Here is a 27,600-nt window from a genome sequence, read left to right as displayed (position 1 = left end):
GCAATCGTGAAATACGTCTTGTGTATGTGGTACATCGTCCCATATTTGGCTCAGGTTCAAGTCCTGTACACAGTTTTTGACGTGATGACGTCTTATAATTCGATTTAACAGGCTGCACGCACGAAAAAATGTGTCGTTACCTTGCTCATTAGTGTTACCTTGCTCATTAGTGTTACCTTGCTCATATGTCGTTACCTTGCTTATTGCCATTACCTTGCTCATTTGTCGTTACCTTGCTCATGGCATTGAATGAACTGCAAGCGAAAGCGCGGAACGAACGACAAAGCAAACAAAGCAAACGAACTGCAACGTTCGACATCTTGCTCTCTCCTACTTAAGTGAGCGTATATATGTATGTATATGCGCATATGTACATATATAAATTCACGTATTTGTATTTGCATATGCCTTCTTATTGATTATTATTAATTTGATTCACTTGAAGAATTTAAAATAAAACCAAGTTTGTTAATAATACCTGTTGTTTTAATATTATTATTATTAATTTTTTTATTATATATGAAGGAAAAAATGTATGGTAATATTTACCATATACCTTATAAGATATGTTGTCTATACTAATATAATATTATAAAGAGGAAAACTTTGTTTGTTTGTAATGAAGAGGCTCAAAAACTACTGGACCGATTTTAAAAATTCTTTGACCATTCGAAAGCTACATCATCCACGAGTAACATGGGTTATATTTTATTTTGGAAATAGGGCTCGAGATATAGGTCAAAACGTGGACCCGGGTAACCTTCGGAAGTGTATGTACAATATGGGTATCAAATGGAAGCTGTTAGTGAATGCTTTAGTCCAGAGTATTTTTCATGCCGCTCCGTGACTGGGGTCTCCAAATATAGGTCAAAACGTGTACCCGGGTAACCTTTGGTTGTGTATGTACAATATGGGTATCAAATGAAAGCTGTTGATAAGTGCTTTAATACGGGGTTATGTTATGTTATGTTATGTTAGGTTATGTAATGTTATGTTATGTTATGTTATGTTATGTTATGTTATGTTATGTTATGTTATGTTATGTTATGTTATGTTATGTTATGTTATGTTATGTTATGTTATGTTATGTTATGTTATGTTATGTTATGTTATGTTATATTATGTTATGTTATGTTATGTTATGTTATGTTATGTTATGTTATGTTATGTTATGTTATGTTATGTTATGTTATGTTATGTTATGTTATGTTATGTTATGTTATGTTATGTTATGTTATGTTATGTTATGTTATGTTATGTTATGTTATGTTATGTTATGTTATGTTATGTTATGTTATGTTATGTTATGTTATGTTATGTTATGTTATGTTATGTTATGTTATGTTATGTTATGTTATGTTATGTTATGTTATGTTATGTTATGTTATGTTATGTTATGTTATGTTATGTTATGTTATGTTATGTTATGTTATGTTATGTTATGTTATGTTATGTTATGTTATGTTATGTTATGTTATGTTATGTTATGTTATGTTATGTTATGTTATGTTATGTTATGTTATGTTATGTTATGTTATGTTATGTTATGTTATGTTATGTTATGTTAAAGTATATTATGTTATGTTAATGTTAACTCATTCTCTATATCCATACAAAATATCTATCAAACAAATAAAATTAAAATTTTCTTTTGAAAAATGAAACCATTCAATCAGTATTTTCTTATGACGTTATCACGTTAAACTATCTTCAGTAAACCGAATTTACAGACAACCTCTTTTTTATTAATTTTTTTTTTTTAAATTCGTTTTTGTGGAGTTTACTCCTTAAGAAACGATATATAAGGCCCATGGTATGAAAAATATGGGTAATAAAATCGTGAATCACCGGAAGTGTACGCTGACGGAAGTGTACGCTGACGGAAGTGACGCGTTGCCCTTTTCTCTTTTGGTTTGTGTTTTTGATGGTTTATTTAGTTGGTAAGTGTTTATTTTAAATTTTTCAAACGAAGACACAAACCACCACTTTGAATATTTGAATATTATCTGCGCAGCGCAATAGTGCAACAACAAACCATACAGCAGCTACTCAGTGTTTTTGCTACTACATTTCACCTCAAACTGTGCATGTGTAATTGTGCCTGCGAATGTTTTGTTACAATGGAGAAACTACTCAGAGTGTTTCGCTGGTACATTTGACATCAAACTGTGGCTCATCATCATAAATGAGTGGCTTACAAAGTATATTCACTAATTTTGCTAATAGCAAAATTGCATAGCTGGAAATATAAAACGCCTCTGTTAGCTATCCTACATAAAAGCAGAGAATGTTAATGCAATGAGAAGGTGCAAATGTTACTGTGAGCTTTTTTTAGTACAATTGAGATTTGAAAGATTTGTAATAAGGTCATTTAGCACACCGAGTTTATAGACACCTCACTGACTTTTGCCCACACAAAAATTAGAAACACCACACATCTTTCACTTCAACACACAACACATTTCTCACCTCGACATTAAACCAATTAAATTTTTACTATTTTCGTATTTTTGAAATAATAAGCGAATACGTAAAATTTATTACATAATTTTTTTTTTCAATTACATTAAAAAAAACGATTTAAAAAAAAAAATTTATAAAAAAAAGTTTGCGCCGGGAATTGAACTCGAGTCTAACATGTGGCGAGGAAAAATAGGCGGTGCGTTTATTTCTTCGACTGCTTATTTTTTTACCATTTTGTTACTTTTGAAATGATAAGCGGATACATAAAATTTATTACAAATTTTTTTACGATTACATTAAAAAAAAATTTTAAAACGAAAAAAAAAAAATTTGCACCGAGAATTGATGGCGAGTCACGTGGGGAGGATAAGTACGCAGAGCGTTTATTTCTGAGCCTGCGTTGTGAACAAAAGGTTTTATGCATGCGCGCGACGCGAATAAATTTTAATAAAGTTCTGAAAGTAATTCATGAAGTTTTTCATTACACACATATGTACATAAAGGAACGTATACTTTATATGTAAATAAATGATGGTATATGATAATATACATAAGTATATAATATGTATGTAGAAAAAAGAACGGTTTAAGATAAATCAACACTTATTTTATATTGTATGTCAATTTATAGTTTATGTATTCGACAGCATTTACATACATATGTATGTATGTACATTTGTATATGAAAAACAATAATGCACAAGCGCAAGAACATCATATCACATATGCAAGTATGCCCAAATAACCTTGACTTATGTACATATGTACACATGTCACAGCACATCACATTCTTACAAGAAATCAAATACACATACGTACTAGTGAACGAGTTTCTTCCTAACAAGTGCAAAAACAATTCTGCTCTATGTATGTATGTATATATACCCACATTATGTCCTAGCATATATACATACATATATACATATGTATATACCTACTTGCCTTCTAAACTTCCTACAAAATAATTGTATTCATATGTTACTACATCCATGCACGTTCATACATTCAAGCATATATATGTATATGCGCGAGCAAAGCGCTCCCTTTTTGCTTCCATGTACTTTTGTCTTCCACCAGTCGATATTCCTAATATTGTACTTACAAAAGCACAATACTTTGATAGACGCAAATGCAACAGCAAGCGCAACGCGATGGCCGCTTTGCCACCACACATTCTAAAATGTTCTAGAACACAACAAAAACACATACCTCACATGCGCATGTCGCCCGAAGCTAAAATCTAAGCCTAGCGACTACAAAAACAAAATACATTCGTAGACGCACTCGCAGCGGCCATGACTCCATCAGCGACGGCGCTGAACAATTTAGAACAAAAACAAAAAGTTCATTCATAAGTTCGAGCTCATATTACAATTTCATTCATAAAACGAACGAGCCGCCCATATGCCAGTTTTCGCGACCATTCGAAAATAGTCAATATTGGAATATTTTCTGTGGAATTATTTGCCAATAGTTGATAAATCTTAAATTTTTGTCATGTCGAGTGGCCGCGGCTCCGTATGTATGTATGCACCCTTATATGTATGTAAATATGTCTTATAACTGTTCGACAGTCGCGAGTTAATGCGACTTCCAGCGAATCACACATTGCTGTCCGCAAAGCCGCATATATGTATCTTATGATCAGAAAGTACCGGGAATGTTTAAATTAAACAAAACAGAGTTAAATTTAAGGCAAATTTATATTATCTCCTTCAAAATATGACCCGTCTGAAGCAACACACATGTGCCAACGTTTAATCCAGTCCTCCAAACACCCCCGGCAGGCCGATTTGTATTCTCTTTGATCAGTGCGATGGCGCGTTATCATCATGCAAAATCTGAGAATTGTTTGCTCACATTTCCGGCGATTTGCAACACACAGCATCTCTCTAAGGTTTCAAAACGGATAAATAATATTCTCTATTGACTGTCTGGCCCGATGGAAGGTACTCATAGTGGACTATGCCTTGGCAATCGAAGGAAACAGTCAACATCACCTTTTTCCCATCTTTTCACTGACGGACAAGAAGACGGTCGCAGTTGTTGTTTTTTATATGCATACATTTTGCGTTCGTTGAAGGTTTGTATATATTTGTATACATATGCGTGTATGCGCGTTTGGCTTTCTGGATGCATCCATGGATATTAGAATATTTTCTCATCAATATGTGTATGTAAGTAGTTCAGATTTGACTGAAGAGATTAAATATAGGAATGCATATTCATATGATTGCCTTTATGGCTGTTTTACATATAAATTAATTCAAAAGAAGTATGAATAATGTTATATAGAAAATAAATTTCTAAATAACAGGTATTAGAAAAACCTGAATGCACTATTTTAAATCAATTCTAATTAAACCAAATATAAAAAATTAAATAAAAATATCGAACAAAAAACTGTGTACAGGACTTGAACCTGAGTCAAATATGGGACGATGTTCTGCATACATGACACGTTTTTCACGATTGCTCTAAACTAAAATTTATAGTGAAATTTTCTAAATCACTCTTAGGCACATCACTTAGGCAATCACTTATAGGCACATATTCTGCGTTAGTTGAATGTTGTGTATGCGCGTTTGGCTTTCTGGACGGATATTAGAATGATATTTTCTCATCAATATAATTTGGATTTGATGAAAGAGATTAAAGACATATGTGCATATTTTCTGTTTTGATTGATTTATACAATATAAAAATCAGGTCATATCCAGTATGAACTATTTTATACCGAAAAGAAATTTCCATTTATGAAATACAAAAAAAACAGTATTTTAAAGAAATTTTTTTATTAGAACACAACAAAAACACATACCTCACATGCGCATGTCGCCCAAAGCTAAAATCTAAGCCTAGCGACTACAAAAACAAAATACATTCGTAGACGCACTCGCAGCGGCCATGACTCTATCAGCGACGGCGCTGAACAATTTAGAACAAAAACAAAAAGTTCATTCATAAGTTCGAGCTCATATTTCAATTTCATTCATAAAACGAGCCGCCCATATGCCAATTTTCGCGACCATTTGAAAATAGTCAATATTGGAATATTTCGCGTGGAATTATTTGCCAATATTTGATAAATCTTAAATTTTTGTCATGTCGAGTGGCCGCGGCTCCGTATGTATGTATGCACCCTTATATGTATGTAAATATGTCTTCTAACTGTGCGACAGTCGCGAGTTAATGCGACTTCCAGCGAATCACACATTGCTGTCCGCAAAGCCGCATATATGTACCTTATGATCAGAAAGTACCGGGAATGTTTAAATTAAACAAAACAGAGTTAAATTTAAGGCAAATTTATATTATCTCCTTCAAAATATGACCCGTCTGAAGCAACACACATGTGCCAACGTTTAACCCAGTCCTCCAAACAACCCCGGCAGGCCGATTTGTATTCTCTTTGATCAGTGCGATGGCGCGTTATCATCATGCAAAATCTGAGAATTGTTTGCTCACATTTCCGACCGTTTGCAACACACAGCATCTCTCTAAGGCTTCAAAACGGATAAATAATATTCTTTATTGACTGTCTGGCCCGATGGAAGGTACTCATGGTGGACTATGCCTTGGCAATCGAAGGAAACAGTCAACATCACCTTCCCGGTTCTTTTTGCTCATAGGGTATACATATCCCATCTTTTCATTGACGGACAAGAAGACGGTCGCAGTTGTTGTTTTTTGTATGCATACATTTTGCGTTCGTTGAAGGTTTGTATATATTTATATACATATGCGTGTATGCGCGTTTGGCTTTCACGTGACCGGCACGCGTGACCGTTAAACGGTCACTAACCACACCTCTTTACAATCACGTTGTTAAGAGCGTTGGGAAAATCGTGCCAAAAACTTTGTGTACGTGTGATTTTCTATCCCTTTCATACATATGGATTCGTTCCAGTGCCAGTTTATATAAACGTAGCGACGAACAAAATAACTTTTAGGCCAGCGTCGACAGCGCAGCGGGATAGCCCAGCGGCTAGCAATGTAGGCTTCCGATCCAAAATCCTTGGTTCGAATCACAAAAAAAATTTTTTTTTTATACATTTATTTCATTTTGTTTTATGATACGTTTATGAGGAGATTTTTTTTATGGTAGAAATACACTCGGTGTTTTGCCATTGCCTGCTGATGGGCGACCGCTATTAGAAAAATGTTTTTATTAATTTTGCTTTCACCGAGATTCGAACTGACGTTTTCTCTGTGAATTCTGAATAGTAGTCACGCACCAACCCACTCGGCTACGGCGTTTGTTTACTTTGACTGATTCAAAAATGAGGAAAAATATATGAATGAAGTTTGCTTACTGCTTACACATTTGCCAAAGCTTGACAATTTGATTCTCGGCCTACTTTGATATCAAAAAGAGAGAAAAGATATCTTTTGACTTATTGCTTTGACAGCCACTTGCCGTTTTTTTGTTTTGTTTTCTATTGATGCAAAAATGAGAAAAAATATATGAATGAAGTTTGCTTACTGCTTACACATTTTCCAAAGGTGACGGAGCATAAAAAAAAAGTCGATTGTGTTAGAGTTTCGGTCACGGATTTCGGATCGGAAGCCCACATTGCTAGCCGCTGGGCTATCGCGCTGTGCTGTCGCCGCTGGCCTAAAAGCTATTTTGTTCGTCGCTACGTTTATATGAAACTGGCACTGGCAAACGAATCCATATGTATGAAAGGGATAGAAAATCACACGTACACAAAGTTTTTGGCACGATTTTCCCAATGCTTTTAACAACGTGATTGTAAAGAGGTGTGGTTAGTGACCGTTTAACGGCCATGCGTGGCGGTTACGTGAAGGGTGACGTGACCGCCACTATTCTTGCTGGGTAGAATATTTTCTCATCAATATGTGTATGTAAGTAGTTCAGATTTGACTAAAGAGATTAAATATAGGAATGCATATTCATATAATTGCCTTTATGGCTGTTTTACATATAAATGAATTCAAAAGAAGTATGAATAATGTTATATAATTAGAAAATAAATTTCTAAATAACAGGTATTAGAAAAACCTGAATACACTATTTTAAATAAATATAAAAAATGAAATAAAAATATCAAACAAAACACTGTGTACAGGACTTGAACCTGAGTCAAATATGGGACGATTTACGGCATACATGACACGTTTTTCACGACTGCTCTAAACTATAATTAATAATGAAATTTTCTAAATCACTCATTTATTCGATTCGCAGTTTTATATGCACATATTCTGCGTTAGTTGAAAGTTTGTATGCGTAATTATATGCATATGTATCTGTGTATGCGCGTTTGGCTTTCTGGACGGATATTAGAATGATATTTTCTCATCAATATAATTTGGATTTGATGAAAGAGATTAAAGACATATGTACATATTTTCTGTTTTGATTGATTTATATAAAAATCAGGTCATATCCAGTAAGAACTATTTTATACCGAAAAGAAATTTCCATTTATGAAATACAAAAAAACAGTATTTTAAAGAAATTTTAATTAAAATAAACTCAAAAATTTTACCAAACTTTCCTGGTTTAAATTGTAAAAAAAGTGTTCAAGAAAAAAAATATGACTTCAGGACTTGAACTTGAATTAAATACGTGCTAAAAAACAAAACGAATAATTCCCCCGACTTTAGCTTCTGCACCACAAATTAACTGCCGTGCGGGATTCTTAATCGCAAATTTATTCGCTTCGCTGTGGGCATGAAATAAGTCGATTTCCTTAGTAGTGTGCCGAAAAATCTTATGAACTTCCTCAGTAGTTTGGTAAACGCAGAAAATATTTGAATTCCTGTCCTAGCGTGGTAAGTAAATATAGAAACCCTCCACTCGCGTCACTCGCGTGGTAAATATCTTCAATTCCCCACCCGTGAGCAAAGTTGAATTTGAAATTACCTTATTATGAATCTACAAATTAGAACTCGAAAAAAGCTCATTTAACATTTGCTCCTTCTCATTGCATTAACATTCTCTGATAAAACTTTCTTACCCGCTTTTTGTTAGCATTTGACATTTAACCTGCTCATTCGTTCCTGAGCCTTCTCTATCTATTTACGTTCTCTGGTACAAGTGCGCGCGGGTATACAAAAAACATTCTTATCTACATATAGTATATGAATTTTAAATAAATATGTTACATATCTGCATGAGCAAATTATTGTCATCTAAAGGGTGATTTTTTAAGAGCTATATGAAAGTTCGGCCGCCGTAGCCGAATGGGTTGGTGCGTGATTACCATTCGGAATTCACAGAGAGGTCGTTGGTTCGAATCTCAGTGAAAGCAAAATTAATAAAAACATTTTTCTAATAGCGGTCGCCCCTCGGCAGGCAATGGCAAACCTCCGAGTGTATTTCTGCCATGAAAAAGCTCCTCATAAAAATATCCACAAATAGGAGGAGGAGCTCGGCCAAACACCTAACAGAAGTGTACGCGCCAATAATTTATTTATTTTTTTTTTTAAGAAAGTTTTAAAAAAAAAAAAACACACGTAAAATTCAGAAAAATGCATGCAATTTTTATCGATAGTACAGTCCATATAATTTAATGTTTGAAGATTATTTCATGCAAATGTTGACCGCGACTGCGCTTCAAATGCTTCATTCGCTTAGTCCAATTTTGGCATACTCTTTCCAATGTTTCGGCCGGTATCTCACATATAAATGTTTTAATGTTGTCTTCCAATGCGTTAATTGAAGCAGGCTTGTCTGAGTAGACATGAGCTTTAACATAGCCCCACAAAAAATAGTCTAAAGGCGTTATATCGCACGATCTGGGTGGCCAATTGACAGGTCCCGAACGTGAAATAAAATGTTCACCGAACTCGCCTCTCAACAAGTCCATTGTTAAGCGTGCTGTGTGGCATGTGGCACCGTCTTGCTGAAACCACATGTCATGCAAGTCAAGCTCTTGCATTTTGGGCAAAAAAAAGTTGGCTATCATTTCACGGTAGCGCTCACCATTCACAGTTACGTTACGATTCGCAGCATCTTTGAAAAAGTACGGTCTAATGATATCTCCAGCCCATAAACCGCACCAAACCGTGACCTTTTCTGGATACATTGGTAGCTCTTGCAATTCTTCTGGCTGATCTTCACTCCAAAATCGACAATTCTGCTTATTTACGTACACATTGATCCAAAAATGAACTTCGTCTCTGAACACAATTTTTCGATAAAAAATTGGGTCTTGGGCCAGCTTTCCAAGAGCCCATTCACCAAAAATTCTGCGTTGCGGTAGGTCGTTCGGCTTCAATTCTTTCACCAGCTGTATTTTGAAAGGCTTCACACCTAAATCCTTTCGCAAATTTTTCCACGTTGTTGAGTAACAGAGGCCCAATTGCTGCGAACGGCGACGAATCGATAATTGATGGTCATCATTAACACGGGCCGATACAGCTCCGATATTTCCTTCAGTTCGCACTCTACGTAAGCGTGTTGGTGGTTTGATGTCCAATAATGTAAATTCGGTTCTAAATTTAGTCACAATAGCTCGAATAGCCGCTTCAGTGGGTCGATTAAACTTTCTTAACAGAACACGCATTTTTATAATAAAATTCAATGATTTGCAAGAGTTGTTCGTTTGTAAGACGATCCATGGTTAACCCTCATCGGTTGTTAGAATTCGTATTACATATACGTTGTTTGGTATACGCACGCATACAGGATTAAAATCCAATTAAAGAAAAAGCAGACCCATACATTATTTGCACGACTTTTATTGTTTATTCATTCCTCATTAATACAATGATTTTTAATTTCAAAACGATGTTAAATGAAAACAAAAATGCGAAAAAAGAATAAATATTTAGGAAACGTAAAAATTCAATTTGAAACTATTCGACAGGCACAATTATGGCAAATGGAATATTTATGACTAGCACAGATAAATCTCGCACACTTTTCACATATTACGATTGTTTTTACTGGAACAAATATAACATCGGCCTCTTTTGTTGTTCGGTTGAAGATGAGACATTGATGTTTGAGGATGCAATTCAGCATGGAATTGCTGTGACATACGTGGTGGATGACTACGGTTTGTAGCAAATGGAACTGTAAGTGCTTCACCCAATTCCTCAAGAAACAATCTACGACGAATGTTAATATTTGTTTTTTTTCTATTCCAATCAGAGAAAATATGGGTGAAAATAATATATGCGTTCAATGCACTTATATCTAGCATATTGCAAAAGAGAGCCATTGGCCAACGATTAACTTTTCTCTTTGATCGAAATGTTCCTACCATTTGGTCGAGCGTATCTACTCCACCTTTAGTTTTGTTGTAAAAAGTAATCAAATTTGGCTTCTTCTTCGCTGATTGTTCAATTTCTAAGCCTCGATGATATGTGCTCAACAATGTCACAAATCGATTTTTTTTTGGAACATATGACAACAAAATGGCTTGCAATTGTGGCTCATAAACAAATTCTGTATGAAAAACTGGCTTTCGCTTCATATCGAGCAGTATTGGTGGTAATTCAGCTCGATTCTTTCGTATTGTTCCCACTATCGTCATTTTTTGCTTGTCCAAATCCTTAGCCAACGCGTATGTTGTAAAAAAATTGTCACAAGTAACGTTTCTACTTGTCAGCCCATGGCACAAATCGAGCACAACACGTTGCCCAACATTTCTTTCCACAGCAGTGTTTGCAACACGGCCAAGATAAACTTGAGCATTATGAGTGTAATAGGACTCTGAATCGCAAATTATCCAAATTTTTATTCCATATTTTGCCGGTTTTGATGGAATGTATTGGCGAAATGGACATCGGCCACGGAACGGAACAAGTTGTTCGTCTATTGTGACTGTTTTTCCAACAGTATACAATGTCTTGAGATGTGCAGTCCATTTGTCAAACACAAATCGAATAGGTGAAAGCTTATCACGCCGATTACGTTCCTCGCGGTCATCAAAACGAATGCACCTTTGAATTTTCTTGAACGTGTCAAGGCTCATGGTTTTGCGAAAAATAGCTCTGCCTTTATCTACATTCCACAACTGCGTAACGCACTCGCCATATGACCGGTAAACACCAGCAAGAAGAAGCAATCCGAAGTACGCACGCAATTGCTGAATTGTCAAATGTTCCCAGTTGTTGCGATATGTTCTTGCACCAAATAAATTTGTCATTCTGAGAATATGCTCTTCAATTGGCGAAAGGATCAAAAGAAAAGCCGATAGAGGAGAATCAACCGCAGAAATAGCAAAAGCAGTGGGACCTGTGAGCAAAATGAACAAGAATGATAAAGTTACCAAAACTACCAAATCAAAAAAGGAGAAAAACACGTACAAATGGTTCTTTCGTATACTCGATCAATCCATTTTTCGAATTCATGCGAATATCGAGATTTACTGCGCTACCTTCTAAAATTTCTTGTGACAGTGGTTCGATATCCGATGAATCACTTTCAAGGCTATCGTCACTCGATCTTTCAGATCGCTCATCGTCATTTTCTTCATATTCACTCGATGTCTCAAGCTCTGAACTTTCACTTTCCAACTCATTTTCATCAAAAATACGATTTCGTATACTGCGGCGATTCATTTTCTTCAAAAAATGGTAAAATTCTCGTAAAATATCAGAGATATTCTTAGTGATGATTGATTCTCCGTTAATAACTCAACACAATATTTAACACTTAACAGAACGTACTGATAGAGAAATTTTGAAAGAAAACATGCGAAAAAAGCTAACGAACACTCAAATATGTACCGGTACAAAAAGTCATCCCATTATCTTTGACACTGGTATGCGCACGCATACCAACAACAGATATGTAAGTTTTTTAGTTGGGGCATTTACAGCCCGCAGCGCCATCTGTCATTCAATGTAGTAGAAATACTTGCTAAAATATTTAGTTGGACAAAAATTCAAATCAATCGATGAATATTTACTATATTAAACAGAGTTTCAAAAAGTGAAATGGTATGCACGCGCATACCAACAACGGATGAGGGTTAAATTATAGACCAAACTGAAGATGTTTGACAGTGAAGCAAAACACGAAACGTGCGTCAGCTGTTTAAACCAACTATTTACAAAGATAATAGCTAAAAAATCACTCTTTATTTATAGAAAAGCAAGCGGATAACCGATTCGAAAACCTGAAATGGTTATTATATTTATTACGGTAAGCTAAGCTCTAACTCATCAATCAGACGGCTCTCCATGTAGCATATTGCCACATATAAATTAACAGAAGCCAGAGAAGTGTGATTATTTGTGCTCTCGATTTTCCCACACAAAGAGAATATATGTCTCGTTTTAGCTACAGACAGAAAATGATACATGTCATAATAAATTCATATATATAGGTATATACAGTCGAACCTCAATAAGTCGAACTTCGATATCTCGAATATTTGATTTCTCGAATCAAATTGCTTGGCAATGGCGTTTAGAGTGAGAATTGTGTGTAATTTTTACTTGATAACTCGAACTTCTATTACTCGAATATCTTGATAACTCGAACAGAATATTTGGCGCCAGATTTGATAAGTCGAATTTCCGGGTAAGTAGCTGTAAAGTATGCGATTCCGGCAAATACAGTGTCAACTATTTTAAAAAATAAACAAACGGTTATTACTGCAATCGAAAGTGGTGGTGCAAGTGGGAGTTCAAAGAGCCTAAAAAAGCCAACATACGTAAATGTGGACAAAGCAGTTTTAGAATGGTTTAAATCGGCAAGAACACGGAATTTGCCTATATCCGGAGGATTATTTAAAGAAAAAGCATTGGAATTTAGTCAAAAATTAGAACAACCGAATTTCAAGGCAAGCACTGGTTGGCTCGATAATTGGAAACGAAGGTATGTACATTCATAAAATAAATGTGCAAGCTGGCGCCTAAAGTTATTTTTTTTTTTAAGATCTGGTACATGTCATAAAAAGGCGTATGGTGAGAGTAATGATGTAAGCGAAGAAGACTGTATGAAATGGCAACGTGATGTTTTACCTCATTTATTAGAAGGTTATCAAGCACGGGACGTATTCAATGCAGACGAGACGGGCTTATTCTTTAAATGTCTTTCAGATGACACCTTGACTTTTAAAAACCAGAAATGCCATGGAGGAAAGCACAGTAAACAGAGAGTTACGTTGATGATTGCCGCAAACATGGATGGATCAGAAAAATTGAAATTACTCTTGATAGGTAAAAGTAATCAACCCCGTTGTTTTAGAGGTGTTAAATGGTTACCTCTCTACTATAAAGCAAATTCAAAGGCGTGGATGACAGGAGCCTTTTTTGAAGAATGGCTTCTTAACTTAGACAAACAATTTGGAAAAGCCGGAAGAAATATTCTACTTTTTATTGACAACTGCCCAGCCCATCCTAAAGACATCCAACAGAGATTAAAGTTTATTCCCCCTGAATATGACATCAAAATTACAACCACTCGATCAAGGTGTCATACAAAATTTAAAATGTCATTATCGTCGCAGAATTTTAAAAAATACTATAAAATGCTTTGAAGTAAACAAAAATCTTAACATTACATTAATGGACTGTGTTGATGAAATAACTAATGCATGGAATATCGATGTTAAGTCTGAAATCATCTCTAATTGTTTTAGAAAAGCCGGCTTCGGTTAATATTCTGAATGGGAGGAAGAAGATGACATTCCTTTGGTTTTCATAAGCGAACGCATAAAAGAAAGGAGTAAGGAAGAAATTCAACTGCAGAATGAATATGAAGCTTGGCATAATATTAAAGGTACAGAAGGTGTCACCTTTCATGATTTTATGGATGACGATATTGTTACTTCAGAGTTTCCCACAGATGAAGATATTGTGGAGCTATTGGGATCTAAATCCGAATTTGAGCATGATAGCGAAAGTGATATAGAAGATGATTTGCAAGATGATATGCTGCAACCAGTTTCAAACGAGCTAGTTGCAAATTCGTTCAAGATTTTGCGGTCATATTTAAAAACCAATGAGCGTACAACCGATTCTCTGTACAATGGTTTAAATAATATTCAAGCTTTTTTTGAAGATCATAATAAAAAATCCTCTCGTCAATCCCAAATAACTGACTTTTTTACTTTAAACGAATGAAAGCTATACATCTATTCATACAATGTTCTTAATTATGTATATGTAATTTTAAAATATACACCTGCAATATTATATAGCAACTATACATAATTTTAAGCATGTACTGTTTTATCAATAAAATTGTTTGCTAACTCTTGAGTTTTATGGATTGTTTTATTTTTCCATCAGGTTTTATTTTGTTTATGGATTTTTATGTATGTATGTACATATGTATATTATATTTGATAACTCGAAATCTTGATAGCTCGATTTTTTTTTGTGGCATGTCATAGTTCGACTTATCGAAGTTCGACTGTATATATATTAAAATATTACCAGATACGCGTTAAAATAAAATTATTATCAAATTATGTTTTTTAAACTGTGCTGATAAGCGAGAGTATATAAAAACAATAAAATAATAAATTTTAAATAAAAGCGCTCACCAATAAATTCTAAGCCAGCCAGCTTCCAAGTACCTCGTTTGGTAATTAATATTGATGATGGGCACACATTCCGATGAATAACATGGCCTGAATAGTGTAAATAGGATAAAGCTTCCACTAGCTGCGTGCATGAGAAAATTGAAAATTAAAGAAAATTATATGAATATGTATGTATCTTTGCTTGGAAATGCATTTGAAATGTTGGTTTGCTACAGAGATATGGTTGCAGCGAAATATTTAGTTCTTTAATTACATACTATATATATTAACAAGAAATTAGTTGAGCTATACAGGGTGGTTTTTTTGAAGTTTAGCTTTCGACTTGGCAACACGTAGAAAATAAATAAGGTCGAGCGACTGGTTTCTACGCTAATAAGAACCACGATGAAAAAACACTGCATTTGTTACTGAATATGCCTCCGACGAATCTTTATACAAGCAAGGATTGATTGGAATAAAAAAAATTGGCCTATCGTTACAAAAGCCATAGCGCAGTCCTGACCGAATTCATCGACCCATCTATAGAAACCGATTAGTACCTCTCAGCACTCCCTACAAAGGCCAAGTTCACGATCCAATCGCCAACTTACGTTGATTGAAGAGTGGATGCAATCAGTGAGAGCGGATCGGTGCATATGAACACACATGAATTTAAGCTATAAAGTATATATTCGGTGAATCTAGATATATTTTTGCGTTTGCCCTTGCCTGATTACTGTAGCGTCTTTCTTCTCAAACGCCAAATCATTGCTTTAGTAAGATTTTTATTCCATACAAAGAAATCTACATTTTAATAAACAATCAAATATCTATAAAATCCGTTGTAAAAATCCGTTGAAAAAATGAAGCTAATTTCAAAGGTGTCAGCATTATACTGTGCACAGTTTCGTTAATGTTGCTAAATTTCTACGCGTTATTCTATGCGGCCGCCGTACCGGAAAGATTTGGTGTGTGACTACCATGCAGAAGTGCGTAGGTTCGAATCTCTCTTCATTAGGTCTTCTCCACACATATGATTGTCCATATAACCTAAATATGTTAAACTTGCTTTCATCTTCAAATAAAACGTAATTCCAGCACTCGAAATTCTTAACCCCATGACGCTTTGCAAATTTTATTCACTTCAGTCGGTTAATATCGTTGATAAAAGGTTTTTTTTTGTGCAACTCTTCCATTATAATTATTCTTTGGCAACACTATACGTATACTTTCGGGGTTGCAGTTAATATTATGCTGAAAATAATGAACGACGTACGCAGTCCCTTACCGCAGTCCCTTACCGAGCACAAAACTGAGCAAAACTCATCCCGTAGAGAACAGCTGTTTTTAGTTGGTTACATACATACAAACTATATTTAGGTACAAAATACATCGGTGACAAAATGGATAAAGAAGACATCGAAATTTGCGACTTATTTCTTAATTTATTTCAACTACATATATATTTTATATAAAAAATGCAAGGACCAAAAAAAGTGCAGAAGGTATAAAGTTCGGCCATTAAATAGGAATTGGGGCACAAGTGGTTATCAAATCCAAGTGTTCCGCCGATTGAAAACATGGAGCCTGATGAATTGTTTGCACACACGAGGATGTCCCCGTCTGTGTATGAGCTGCTTTTAAAATTAGTGAGCAGTTCCTTAAGGAAGCCAAAACAGCGAATTGGTCCTGAGGAAAGACTATCTTTAGTTTTGCTGTATGCATATTGAGAAAGCGAGGCATCAAGTCGATTAATATTTATTTCATATTGATTGTTTAAATATTTGTCACCTGTGCGGAGCATTGCATGGAGTTATAAGTTAGGTGCAACGACTGTGCGCGAAATAATACAGGAAACTTGTGAAGTTATCTGGCGGCTACTTTCTCCAGTTTACGTTAGCGAACCTACAGAATCCCAGTAAAAGGATATTGCAAAGGATTTTTTTGATATGTGGAACATTCCAAATTGTTCGCCAAGTCAAGTTCGATGTATTACAACTACAAAAAATTCTTTAGCATCGTTCTGATGGCCGTTTGTGATGCCAAGTATACTTCCACTGCAGTAAGCATCGGGAGTTATGGTAGTCAGAGTGACGAAAGTAATAAAATTTAAATGTAATAAGTTATTTCACCTAATACATATGTACAGGGTGGGCCATATAGCGTTTGCTTTTTGAACCACCTATTATTTTGAGAATGGCAACACAAATGGCATGTCAAATATATTTACAATTTACTTAAAAGTTTGACATTTACGAAATGGGACACTATACGCTTGAACAAAATTGGGAAATATTGAAAACCCATTTCCAAAGTGGTGAGTCTTCTTCTTCTTCCGCGGTTACAGTAAATGGCGAGCGTAACCGTGACATGCTCAACGAGTTTTTGTTTCCAAAAATTGAAGAAGATGACATGGACGACATTTGGTTTCAATAGGACGGTGCAACTTGTCACACTGTCAAAGTTACACTCGAACTTTTGGCTACCGTTTTTGAATTCCAATATCAATTGGCCGCCTCGGAGGTGTGATTTAAGCCCGTTGGACTATTTTTTGTGGGGAGCCGTTAAGGACAAATGCTATGCGAACCATCCAGAGACGATTGATGCTTTAAAACACGAAATCGAAGTTGCTATTCATGAAATTGGAGCCCAAACAATCGAAAATGTGCTTAAAATTTGGGTTGATCGAATGGCCTACTGTAAAACCAGTCGTGGCAGTCATTTGAATGATATTATTTTTCATTCATAAATGACAATGTTCAATCTTCAAAATAAAAAAAAAAGTTTGAAAAAATATTGATTAGTTTTTTTTTATAGCCGATTCAAAAAGCAAATTTTACATGGCCCACCCTATATATTTTACAGGCATTTTTCAACTTTCATCACTTGGACAGAACTTGATGCAAAATACTTTGCCACTACCGCCCCCCGCGCGAATATCTATGGAATCGCCCCAACCATTACCACACCTTTTCGTTGGCGATGCTGCATTCCCATTGAGAACAAACTTGCGAACCAAGCGGATTTTTAATTATCGGCTGTCAAGAGCGCGTAGAGTAATAGAGAACAGCTTTGGAATATTAACGGCGCGATGGAGAATTCTTCGCACGACGATTGAATATGACCCTAAAAATTGCGAAAAAGTAGTGTTAGCATGCATTGTGTTACACAATTTTATAATTTTAAACTATCACAATCGTTGGTATTGCCCTGAAAATTATGTTGATCGACAAGAACCAGGCAACATCGTTCATTGTGGGGAATGGTGACGAGAAATAAATAATGAATCTTCATTACCACGTATGTGGACTACAATTCGGAGAACCCCAACAAATGCATTTAATATCCGCGATAGGCTTGCTGATTATTTCATAAATGAAGGAGCTTTACCATACCAAGATGACTTTTCCATTGGCGGACCCTACATATAAAATTGAAACACATGTGAAGTGAAACAAATATATATATAATGAATTATTTTGTTATTTATGTTCATTTATTTATAAATTTTTTGATATGCAATTTATATACATAAATATAATATACTTACAAATATAAATTCCAACTGTAAATTTATGCGGTTAAAAATATTTGGAAATATTTTCATTCTTCAGTTATTTCTTTTATTATTGAAAAATTCAGGTACAATATATACATACATACATATTTAAAAAATCACAGCATTCAGGTATACGCATATGTACAAAATTTACATATTTACAAAATCACAGTATTCATATTCCAAATTCAGTCTATTCTTACTAACTACCCATACTTCTAGTAAAAATAAATATCTTATAAAATTCAAAGATTCTTAAAGCTAAACTTAAAAAAATTCAATAAAAGATAAAAATAAAAAAAAATTCAACGAATTTTAAAACTAAATTTAAAAAAATTCAAACGAAGATAAAAAAACTACGAACCCTCATTCCGACTCCTGCTCTATTTTAAATGTTACCTCCAGTATTCTCTGCATGGCCCGGACTTGCTTAGCTGCATTCATTTTAGCAACCATTGAGCCAATCATATTACCAAATGAGTCCACTGAGTTGTTTTTTTGTTTTCTTTTTCAATACATCTCTTTTTCAAGAGACCGATTGCTTCCAAAAAGCCATTTCCAACCTCAGCACTTTTGTTGCGTTTTTTTTCCGCTAGGTTGCTGTGACTGGGGTGGAGCAAGTGACGGAGCTGACGTTTGAGTTACTGATGTTGATGGCAATGGTGAATCAACATCATCAATACACTCTTCTGGTGGCACTATTGATGGCAACGGTGAGGGCGAAGAAATTGCAATTGAAGACCTAAGCGAATCTACTTCTGCGCACACATTTTATGAGCACTTAATTCTTTAAGAAAACATTATTAGTTATCACTTTATAAAAATATTCCAACTATACTTACGGTCGAGGAATAACGGCCCTAAAAATGTCACGCTTTCAAGTAAATACTTCTGGTATTCTGCTCCGCTGCCTGATGGTGCTTCTGATTTCCTGGCTTCTCTGCCATACCGATCGCGGAGAGTTAACCATCTGCGTCTGCATAGCTCACCTTTAAAATAACTTTGTTATGAAATTTGAAATACTAATACTCGTAAATATAGCTCCCACTCACCACTTGTGCGCAGCTCCTTTCCGATTTGTTCCCATATAAAATTTTTCCTTCCCTGGAACTTTTATAAAGGATTACTCTTATCGTATAATTCTTTATTGTCTTATACTAGCGATACATGATGCTCGACGTTCAGCGCCATTTCCGTGTTTAATATAATATGTTTGTAAACAAATTTGCGAAAATAAATGCATATGCATCTGCTTGTATTGACACAATGTTGCTATTAATATTTTTGCTTACACACTTTTTCACACATCCGCGTTATTAGTTACAATTTTTCATTGTTTAATAAACCAAAGCCAAAAACCAACGAATGCAAATAGTTCATTTATCTAAAATTAACATCATTCAACACTGTTTTCAAGTTATTTTAATAAAAATTATAATTTTTCTAAGTTAATTTTGTAAGTGATTTCGAGATGTACTGCTTGGCAACACTGTGTGGTGAGAAAGCAATCAGCTGACAGGGTTCTACGGGACTTTTCAAAAATCGTGAAATATAATCTACGATACGGAAGGAAGGAATTTTTCATCTACATGGGGTTCTCATTAGTTTGATCGTAACAGCTGACAGGGGACTGCGTTTACGTCTGTCACTGTTTTCAGCATTAAGGTGTTGGGCGACTTCTGTTGCGAGCTTAGCAGCGCCCAAATTTGAATTTTTTTTTAACTCGTTGCACTATCCACCGTCCATGCATCCGAAAACAGTTTTGGTCGTCCCGATTTCTTCTTATTTTCTACGGATTTTGTTTCTTTGAAACGTTTTATCACGTTGTTACAGGCGAATGGGGTCTATCCACTATTTCTGCGATTTCCCGAACGGTTTTACCCTTTTAATGATGACTAATAATTAAATTTCTGACTTCAATTGAGATTTGACCACGCTGTCTACCCATGTTTATAATTTGGACTTTTATTCAACAAAACACGACTGAAATTTTACTTTAATTTATTATGTTTAGGTAGGTACCCGGTCCATTAATGGGGAAGGTGCCTATGCCCGTCTGGTTGATGTCCTCGTGAGAGCAAAGGCTGACACCACTGCCATTCAAGAAATGCGATGGACGGGGCAAGGCAAGAAAAACATAGGGTTTTGTGACGTCTACTACAGCTGTCATGTAAAGGAGCGCAAATTCGGTGTCGGATTTGTTGTGGGAGAGAGACTTCGTCGCCAAGTACTGTCGTTCACTCCGATGGACGACCGTCTCGCAATAATCCGCATCAAAGCCCGTTTTTTTATCATATCGCCAATTTGCGCCCACGCCCCGACGTAAGAGAAGGACGATGCGACCAAAGATTCCTTCTATGAGCGCTTGGAACGTTCTTATGAGCGCTGCCCCCGCCACGAAATAAAACTCGTGCTTGGCGACTTCAACGCCAGGTTGGGCAAGGAGGGAATTTTTGATCCCACAGTCAGAAAATTCAGCCTGCACAACGAAACATCTGGTAACGGACAGAGGCTGATCGACTTCGCCGGGGCCCGAAACATGGTAGTCTGCAGCACCAGATTCCAGCATAAGAAGATTCACCAAGCAACCTGGCTGTCTCCTGATCGTAAAACACGAAACCAGATCGATCATGTTGTGATAGATGGAAGACACGCTTTTAGTGTATTAGATGTACTTATAATACGATCCGAGGACCCAACATCGACTCGGATCATTACCTTGTTGCAGCCAAACTGCGCACACGCCTCTGTGCAGCAAAAAACGTACATCTACCTATGCAAAGAATGTTCGACATCGAAAAGCTGCAATCACAACAGACAGCCAGAAGATTCGCCACTCGACTCTCACTCCTGCTCTCAAAGAGTACTCCCCAACAAATCGGCATGCACGAGCCACGCTGCGATCGGGCGCAACGCGAGCCATGTGGGATCGCTACAGAGAGCTAAAAAAGGAAGAGAGACGTATTATCTGACAGAAGAAACGAGAAGCCGAAATACGTGGGTGCGAGGAGCTTGAGATGCTGGCCAATAGGAACAACGCCCGAAAATTCTAACAAAGACGGCGATCTGGTGACTGACATCCAGAACATACTTAAGTTATGGAGGGAACACTTCTCGAACCTGCTAAATAGTGTTAGCTGCGCATGTCACAAAGAATGTGAAGTTACCGAGATACCGAATTTCGAGGTTGTAAAAGACTTCGTGTATTTAGGAACCAGCATTAACACAGATAACAATGTCAGCCTTGAAATCCAACGTAGAATCTCTCTTGCCAACAAGTGCTACTTTGGACTAAGTAGGCAACTAAGCAGCGAAGTCCTCTCTCGACGAACAAAACTAACACTCTACACGATGAGCTGTATGAGATTTACGACGACATAGACATAGCGCAGCGAATAAAGATCCAGCGGCTACGGTGGCTGGATCATGTCGTCCGAATGGATACAAACGCTCCGGCTTTGAAAGTATTCGATGCGGTACCAGCTGGTGGTAGCAGAGGAAGAGGAAGCCTCCTCTGCGTTGGAAAGATCAGGTGGAGAAGGACTTGGCTTCACTTGGTGTGTCCAATGGGCGCCGGTTAGCACGAGAAAGAAACGACTGGCGCGCTTTATTAAACTCGGCCAAAATCGCGTAAGCGGTTATCGCGCCAATTAAGAAGAAGAAGAAGGTACCTACCTACCTTGCACTGTTCTACCGAGAGAAAATTAATTGTGGGACTCACCGGCTTCTTTTTTGACACCAATTTTGAGAATGCTGCATGATAAATTTTGTACAGACTTGTAAATTATATTATTATTACTATTTTTTTTAATTCTATTTGAATACCCAATAGAAATATATAAAAATAAAAATATTTAGCTTGCATTTCTTACAAAAGTTAGCTGCATGCTATGTATATATGTAAGAGTTCTTTATTAAGCCAATGTATAAATATATTTATTCTGAATAAGTAAACAATCCATCAAAGGCAAAATTATTCCGCGAAAGGAGGAGACGAGAAAAAAAATTAAACGCTATTTGGAACGCTACCCCTAGAAGCTGAGGTTACTGGGGGTGGCCTTAGTGCAATATTAGCAGGAAGAGACTTTTTTTGCCTGTTTTTGGATGTTGCCGACGAGTGGCCACCACAAAATTGGTCGACGATGTGTGACACATTTAATGCAACAATTATTTTGGCGCAAACGAAATTCCCGCGAAGAATAATTTCACTTCGGAGGATGGCGTTTACCTGATTAAACCATAAATAATTGAAGGTTTGAAAAATAAAAATCGGAGTGAGAGCTGAAATTATGCCTAAACTTCATAAAAGATTTCACAAAACGATTGGCTTTCCTAAACGTGGATAAAGGGGATATTTGTAATCACTTATCTATACTAATATTATAAAGAGGAAAACTTTGTTTGTTTGTTTGTTTGGTTGTAATGAATAGGCTCAAAAACTACTGGACCGATTTTAAAAATTCTTTCACCATTCGAAAGCTACATCATCCACAAGTAACATGGATTATATTTTATTTTGTAAATAGGGCACGAGATATAGGTCAAAACGTGGAGCCGGGTAACCTTCGGATGTGTATGTACAATATGGGTATCAAATGGAAGCTGTTGGTGAATGCTTTAGTCCAGAGTATTTTTCATGCCGCTCCGTGACTAGGGTCTCGAGATAGAGACTAAAATGTGGAGCCTAGAATGTGTTTGTACAGTATGGATATCAAATTGAAGCTGTTGATGAATGCTTTAGTACAGAGCATTTTTCATGCCGCTCCGTGACTGGGGTCTCGAGATATAGGTCAAAACGTGGACCCGGGTAACCTTTGGTTGTGTATGTACAATATGGGTATCAAATGAAAGCTGTTGATAAGTGCTTTGATACGGGGTAATTTTCATACCTATTGATGACTAGGGTCTGGAAATATATGCCAAAACGTGGACCCGCCGTGTCTTTGCACCGAATTAAACCAAACTTACACACATTGTTAAGGAGGTATTGAAGATGGTTTCCGCATAGTTTGGATACCTATTGGTAGATAGGGTCTCGAGATATAGGTCAAAACGTGGACCCGGGTAACCTTCGGATGTGTATGTACAATATGGGTATCAAATGGAAGCTGTTGGTGAATGCTTTAGTTCAGAGTATTTCCATCCGTTCCGTGACTAGGGTCTCGAGATAGAGACCAAAACGTGGACGCTAGAATGTGTTTGTACAATATGGGTATCAAATGAAAGCTGTTGATAAGTGCTTTGATACGGGGTAATTTTCATACCTATTGATGACTAGGGTCTGGAAATATATGCCAAAACGTGGACCCGCCGTGTCTTTGCACCGAATTAAACCAAACTTACACACATTGTTAAGGAGGTATTGAAGATGGTTTCCGTATAGTTTGGATACCTATTGGTAGATAGGGTGTCGAGATAGGGGTCAAAACGTGGACCCGGGTAACCTTCGGACGTGTATGTACAATATGGGTATCAAATGAAAGCTGTTGGTGAATGCTTTAGTACAGAGTATTTTTCATGCCGCTCCGTGACTGGGGTCTCGAGATATAGGTCAAAACGTGGACCCGGGTAACCTTTGGTTGTGTATGTACAATATGGGTACCAAATGAAAGCTGTTGTTAAGTTCTTTAATACGGGGTAATTTTCATACCTATTGATGACTAGGGTCTCGAAATATATACCAAAACGCACATTGTTAAGTAAGTATTGAAAATGGGTTTCGTAAAGTTTGGTTGTAATTCGGAGCACTGGCAACGGGTACAACGTTCTTTTGAATCAGCCTTTTAACGCTTGGGGCGGAACTGAACTGTCAAATTGACAGTGTGAGTTACAATGTGTCAATATTTCTTTCTGATTTGGATGCCATAAGGAAAAAACGTAAGTGCAACATGTAAAAATTGTTTGTGAATTTTTTTGGAGTGGATTTTGGAACAGTGAATAATTTCTTACGAAATTTGAGAATTTAATGTGAAATTCGAATGTTCAAATGAAATTATGTGTTCGTGGAAAACACAATTTTTTTCGTTTTTTTTTTTTTGAAAAATATAAATGGATAATGGTTAAAAAAGCTCCAATGCTTAATAAAACATATAAATTGAAACGAAAAATTCATGGATGATCAGGAAAAAAGACGATTGTTTATTCATATGCGTTGATTTGAAATTTAAAAACAATCTTCTTTTTTCCTGATTTTCAATTTATATTTTATATTTACTCAAAAACAAATAGAAAAACAAAAAATATTGTTTATGCCAAAGCGCTTGAATAAAGAATAAAGAAATAAATAATATGAAAATCATATATTTTCTGTTCTAAACCATATCTATTCTATTTTAGTGTGCCCAGCGAAGGGGGCCGGGTTTGCTAGTCCTTCATAAACTGTAGACCCCTTACTGCATATGCCAATAAACAGATAATGAATTCACATTCAAACTAACGCAAATCTGTTGGTAACTTTGTAAAGATGTTCCAGAATTTACTTTCCTCCTTTATGGTCAAAATTGCGTGTTCAGCTAAGACTAATTAAGTAAACTAAAATATAGACAATTATCAACTTCAAATATTGCCTACATTTCTAATTTCATACACTCATACATGTGCATACTTACAGTCACTCACACCTTATTTGATACAGATACGATTTGTTTGTAAAGTGTTCTATATTTTATAATATGTTGTGAAAATGGAAGAACAGAGTATGACATGTTATTTATTTTGTTTTATTTCATTTGCCAATATAAAATAAAAAAAGGTTTACACTCTTTTCTTTATAATGCACAAAACAACAACAACAAAAAATACATACAGAGGATTCAGCCGAAGCTTAAATTTGTATTCTTAGGCGGTAGATAATCATGAGTTAGTTTTGAAGCATTTCACAAAAGCAATGCCGCATCGTAAAATAGCTGAAATTGTACATTTAAGTTCGTCAACAGTTCAGCACATTATTGAACGCTTAATGGGTGAAAATCATCATATATAAGGAGCGACAGGTCCGAAATAAAACTTTCACAGAGAAATAGTGCGCCAAGTGAAGAAAAATCCAGCAAAAAGCGCTCCAAAGTTAGCTGGAATGGCCAACAAGGATTTAGGTAAAACTTGCCATTCGGAAACTATTCGAAAAGTACTGAGGGAAGCAAATTTAAATGGTAATGAAAGCCCGTAATAAACCTCTCGTAAGTGCGAGGGATAGAAGTAAGAGATTGCGGTTTGCGAGCGACCATCTAAATAAGACTCCAGCATTTTGGAGAACCGTACCTGTGGTAAAAATAAACTTATTTGGAACAGGCATTTTATATGGCGCGAGGCCAAAACGGAGCACAAAATTTCCGAGCTACTATAAAACACGACGGTGGCAACGTTACAAGCATGCCTTCAAATCGAGTTGGAACTTTGATCTTTATCGAAGAGACAATGAACAAATATGTTTATTTAAGACTTCTGCAAGAGAATTTGGTTCAAAGCGCTAGAAAATTACAAATTGAAAATGATTTTCACTTTTAGCAATATAACGACCCTCACCTCAAGTCACAAGTAATACAAAGATGATGAATACATAAATGTTCCAACCTTGTTGAAACTCCTGCACATTCATCGGATTTGAACGCCATCGAAAATTTGTGTTCGGATTTCCATAACAAATCTTACCTTAAAAAGGCAATATTTTAAGAGTGGAACCAAATTAGTCCAGAATGCGCAAACAAATTGGTTGACTCCATGCCACGTAGACTTCAAGCTGTAATTGATAATAAAAGATACCCAAAAAAGTACTAAATATCTTAAAATTATGAAAATTAGAAATAAACAGTTGCTCGTTTTCAACTATATATCATTTAAGGTGTGACGTGAATTCTCACGATTTGTTTTTTTTTTTTCAACGCAATGAAATGAGCGAACACTTTTCATATTCTGCGTTGAAAAATGAAATAAAACAAAATAAATAAAATATTTTCATACTTTGTTTTTCCATTTTCAATGAAATATAGAAACCTTGACAAACAAATCGTATCTGTATCAAATAGGGTGTGAGTGACTGTATATCGTACAAACCAATTCATTATAACCGTACATACTCACCTGCAGACAACCATATTTGAATTCGATATCTAAAAAATTATACTCCTTCGCATGAGCTGGCCGTTGTGGAATTGCCGTAGTTTGCTGTTGATAGCTCTGTGGGTCGTTGCCTGCTGCATTCGATGCCATGGCAATGTTTACACAAGTTTTTGATTCCTGGAAATAAAGCAGAATGATAAATATATTCGATTAACGAAAAGTCAAAAAGTTCCAAAATGTCGACATACTTATCATATATTAGAAAATATATTTACATACATAAGTAAGATTTCTAATTTTTTATTCCGTAAATAGTCACTGCAAGCCATTCTGCGCTTTAAGTAAAGGAATTGAAATGTACTAAATTTGCCACTGAATTGTAGCTGTGACGCGCTTTCAGCGATGCTGTAACGTATTCAGCTAATACTGCATGCTTTCAAACAACCGTGGCTACATGTTTATGTACTTATATACGAGTACACGCAACTATAGTTTAGGCTTAACCATGTATTTAAATACACAAAATTCCATTGAATAGTTGTTGTATCTAACCGCGTTTACTCACTTTCAGAACGCGGTCAATCCTTGCTAATCTAACAAAAAATGTTACAGGGTCCGGCACTCGAAGTGTAACCAATTAAAAAGGTCATAAATTTAGTTTGGAAAATTACTTTTATTCAATTCAAAGTAAAAAATATGTGAAACTACATTGTTGCGAAATTCGTTCATAATTTTGCATTCACGCTTGTTGCGAAATTCATTCACTTAAAAATTTACATTCACGCTTGTTGCGAAAAGTGCGATGGCAACCCATCGCACTCATCTGTTTCTCATTTCCTCATTTCCCACAAATGTCAAATTCATTCTTTTTGATTTCTACATTGTTCGAGTTCACAGGCGCCGCAAGCGAACAAAATATTGAAACCTACAACTACCAGGACTTGAATATTGTTTAATTTGCGGGCCGCCAATTGACGGAACAACATTCTGAAATATTTTATTCGGAAACAAATATTTTTCTTCTTTGGATTCTGAAGTTCCCTTGGCCATCGAAGTTCGGAA

General features: G+C 35.9%; 1 protein-coding gene across 1 annotated transcript; it reads left to right on the top strand.

Moving 5' to 3' along the window:
* Positions 1-16,911: 16,911 nt before the first annotated feature.
* Positions 16,912-18,193, top strand: LOC129242006 (putative nuclease HARBI1). Its single transcript, XM_054878570.1, has 2 exons — positions 16,912-16,986; positions 17,819-18,193. Exons 1-2 carry the CDS (start codon positions 16,912-16,914, stop codon positions 18,191-18,193), a joined length of 450 nt encoding a protein of 149 aa, XP_054734545.1.
* Positions 18,194-27,600: the final 9,407 nt, after the last annotated feature.

Source organism: Anastrepha obliqua, chromosome 3 (genome assembly GCF_027943255.1).
Source record: "Anastrepha obliqua isolate idAnaObli1 chromosome 3, idAnaObli1_1.0, whole genome shotgun sequence".
In the NCBI taxonomy this organism is placed as follows: domain Eukaryota; kingdom Metazoa; phylum Arthropoda; class Insecta; order Diptera; family Tephritidae; genus Anastrepha; species Anastrepha obliqua.
This window is presented reverse-complemented; position numbering and strand designations above follow the sequence as displayed.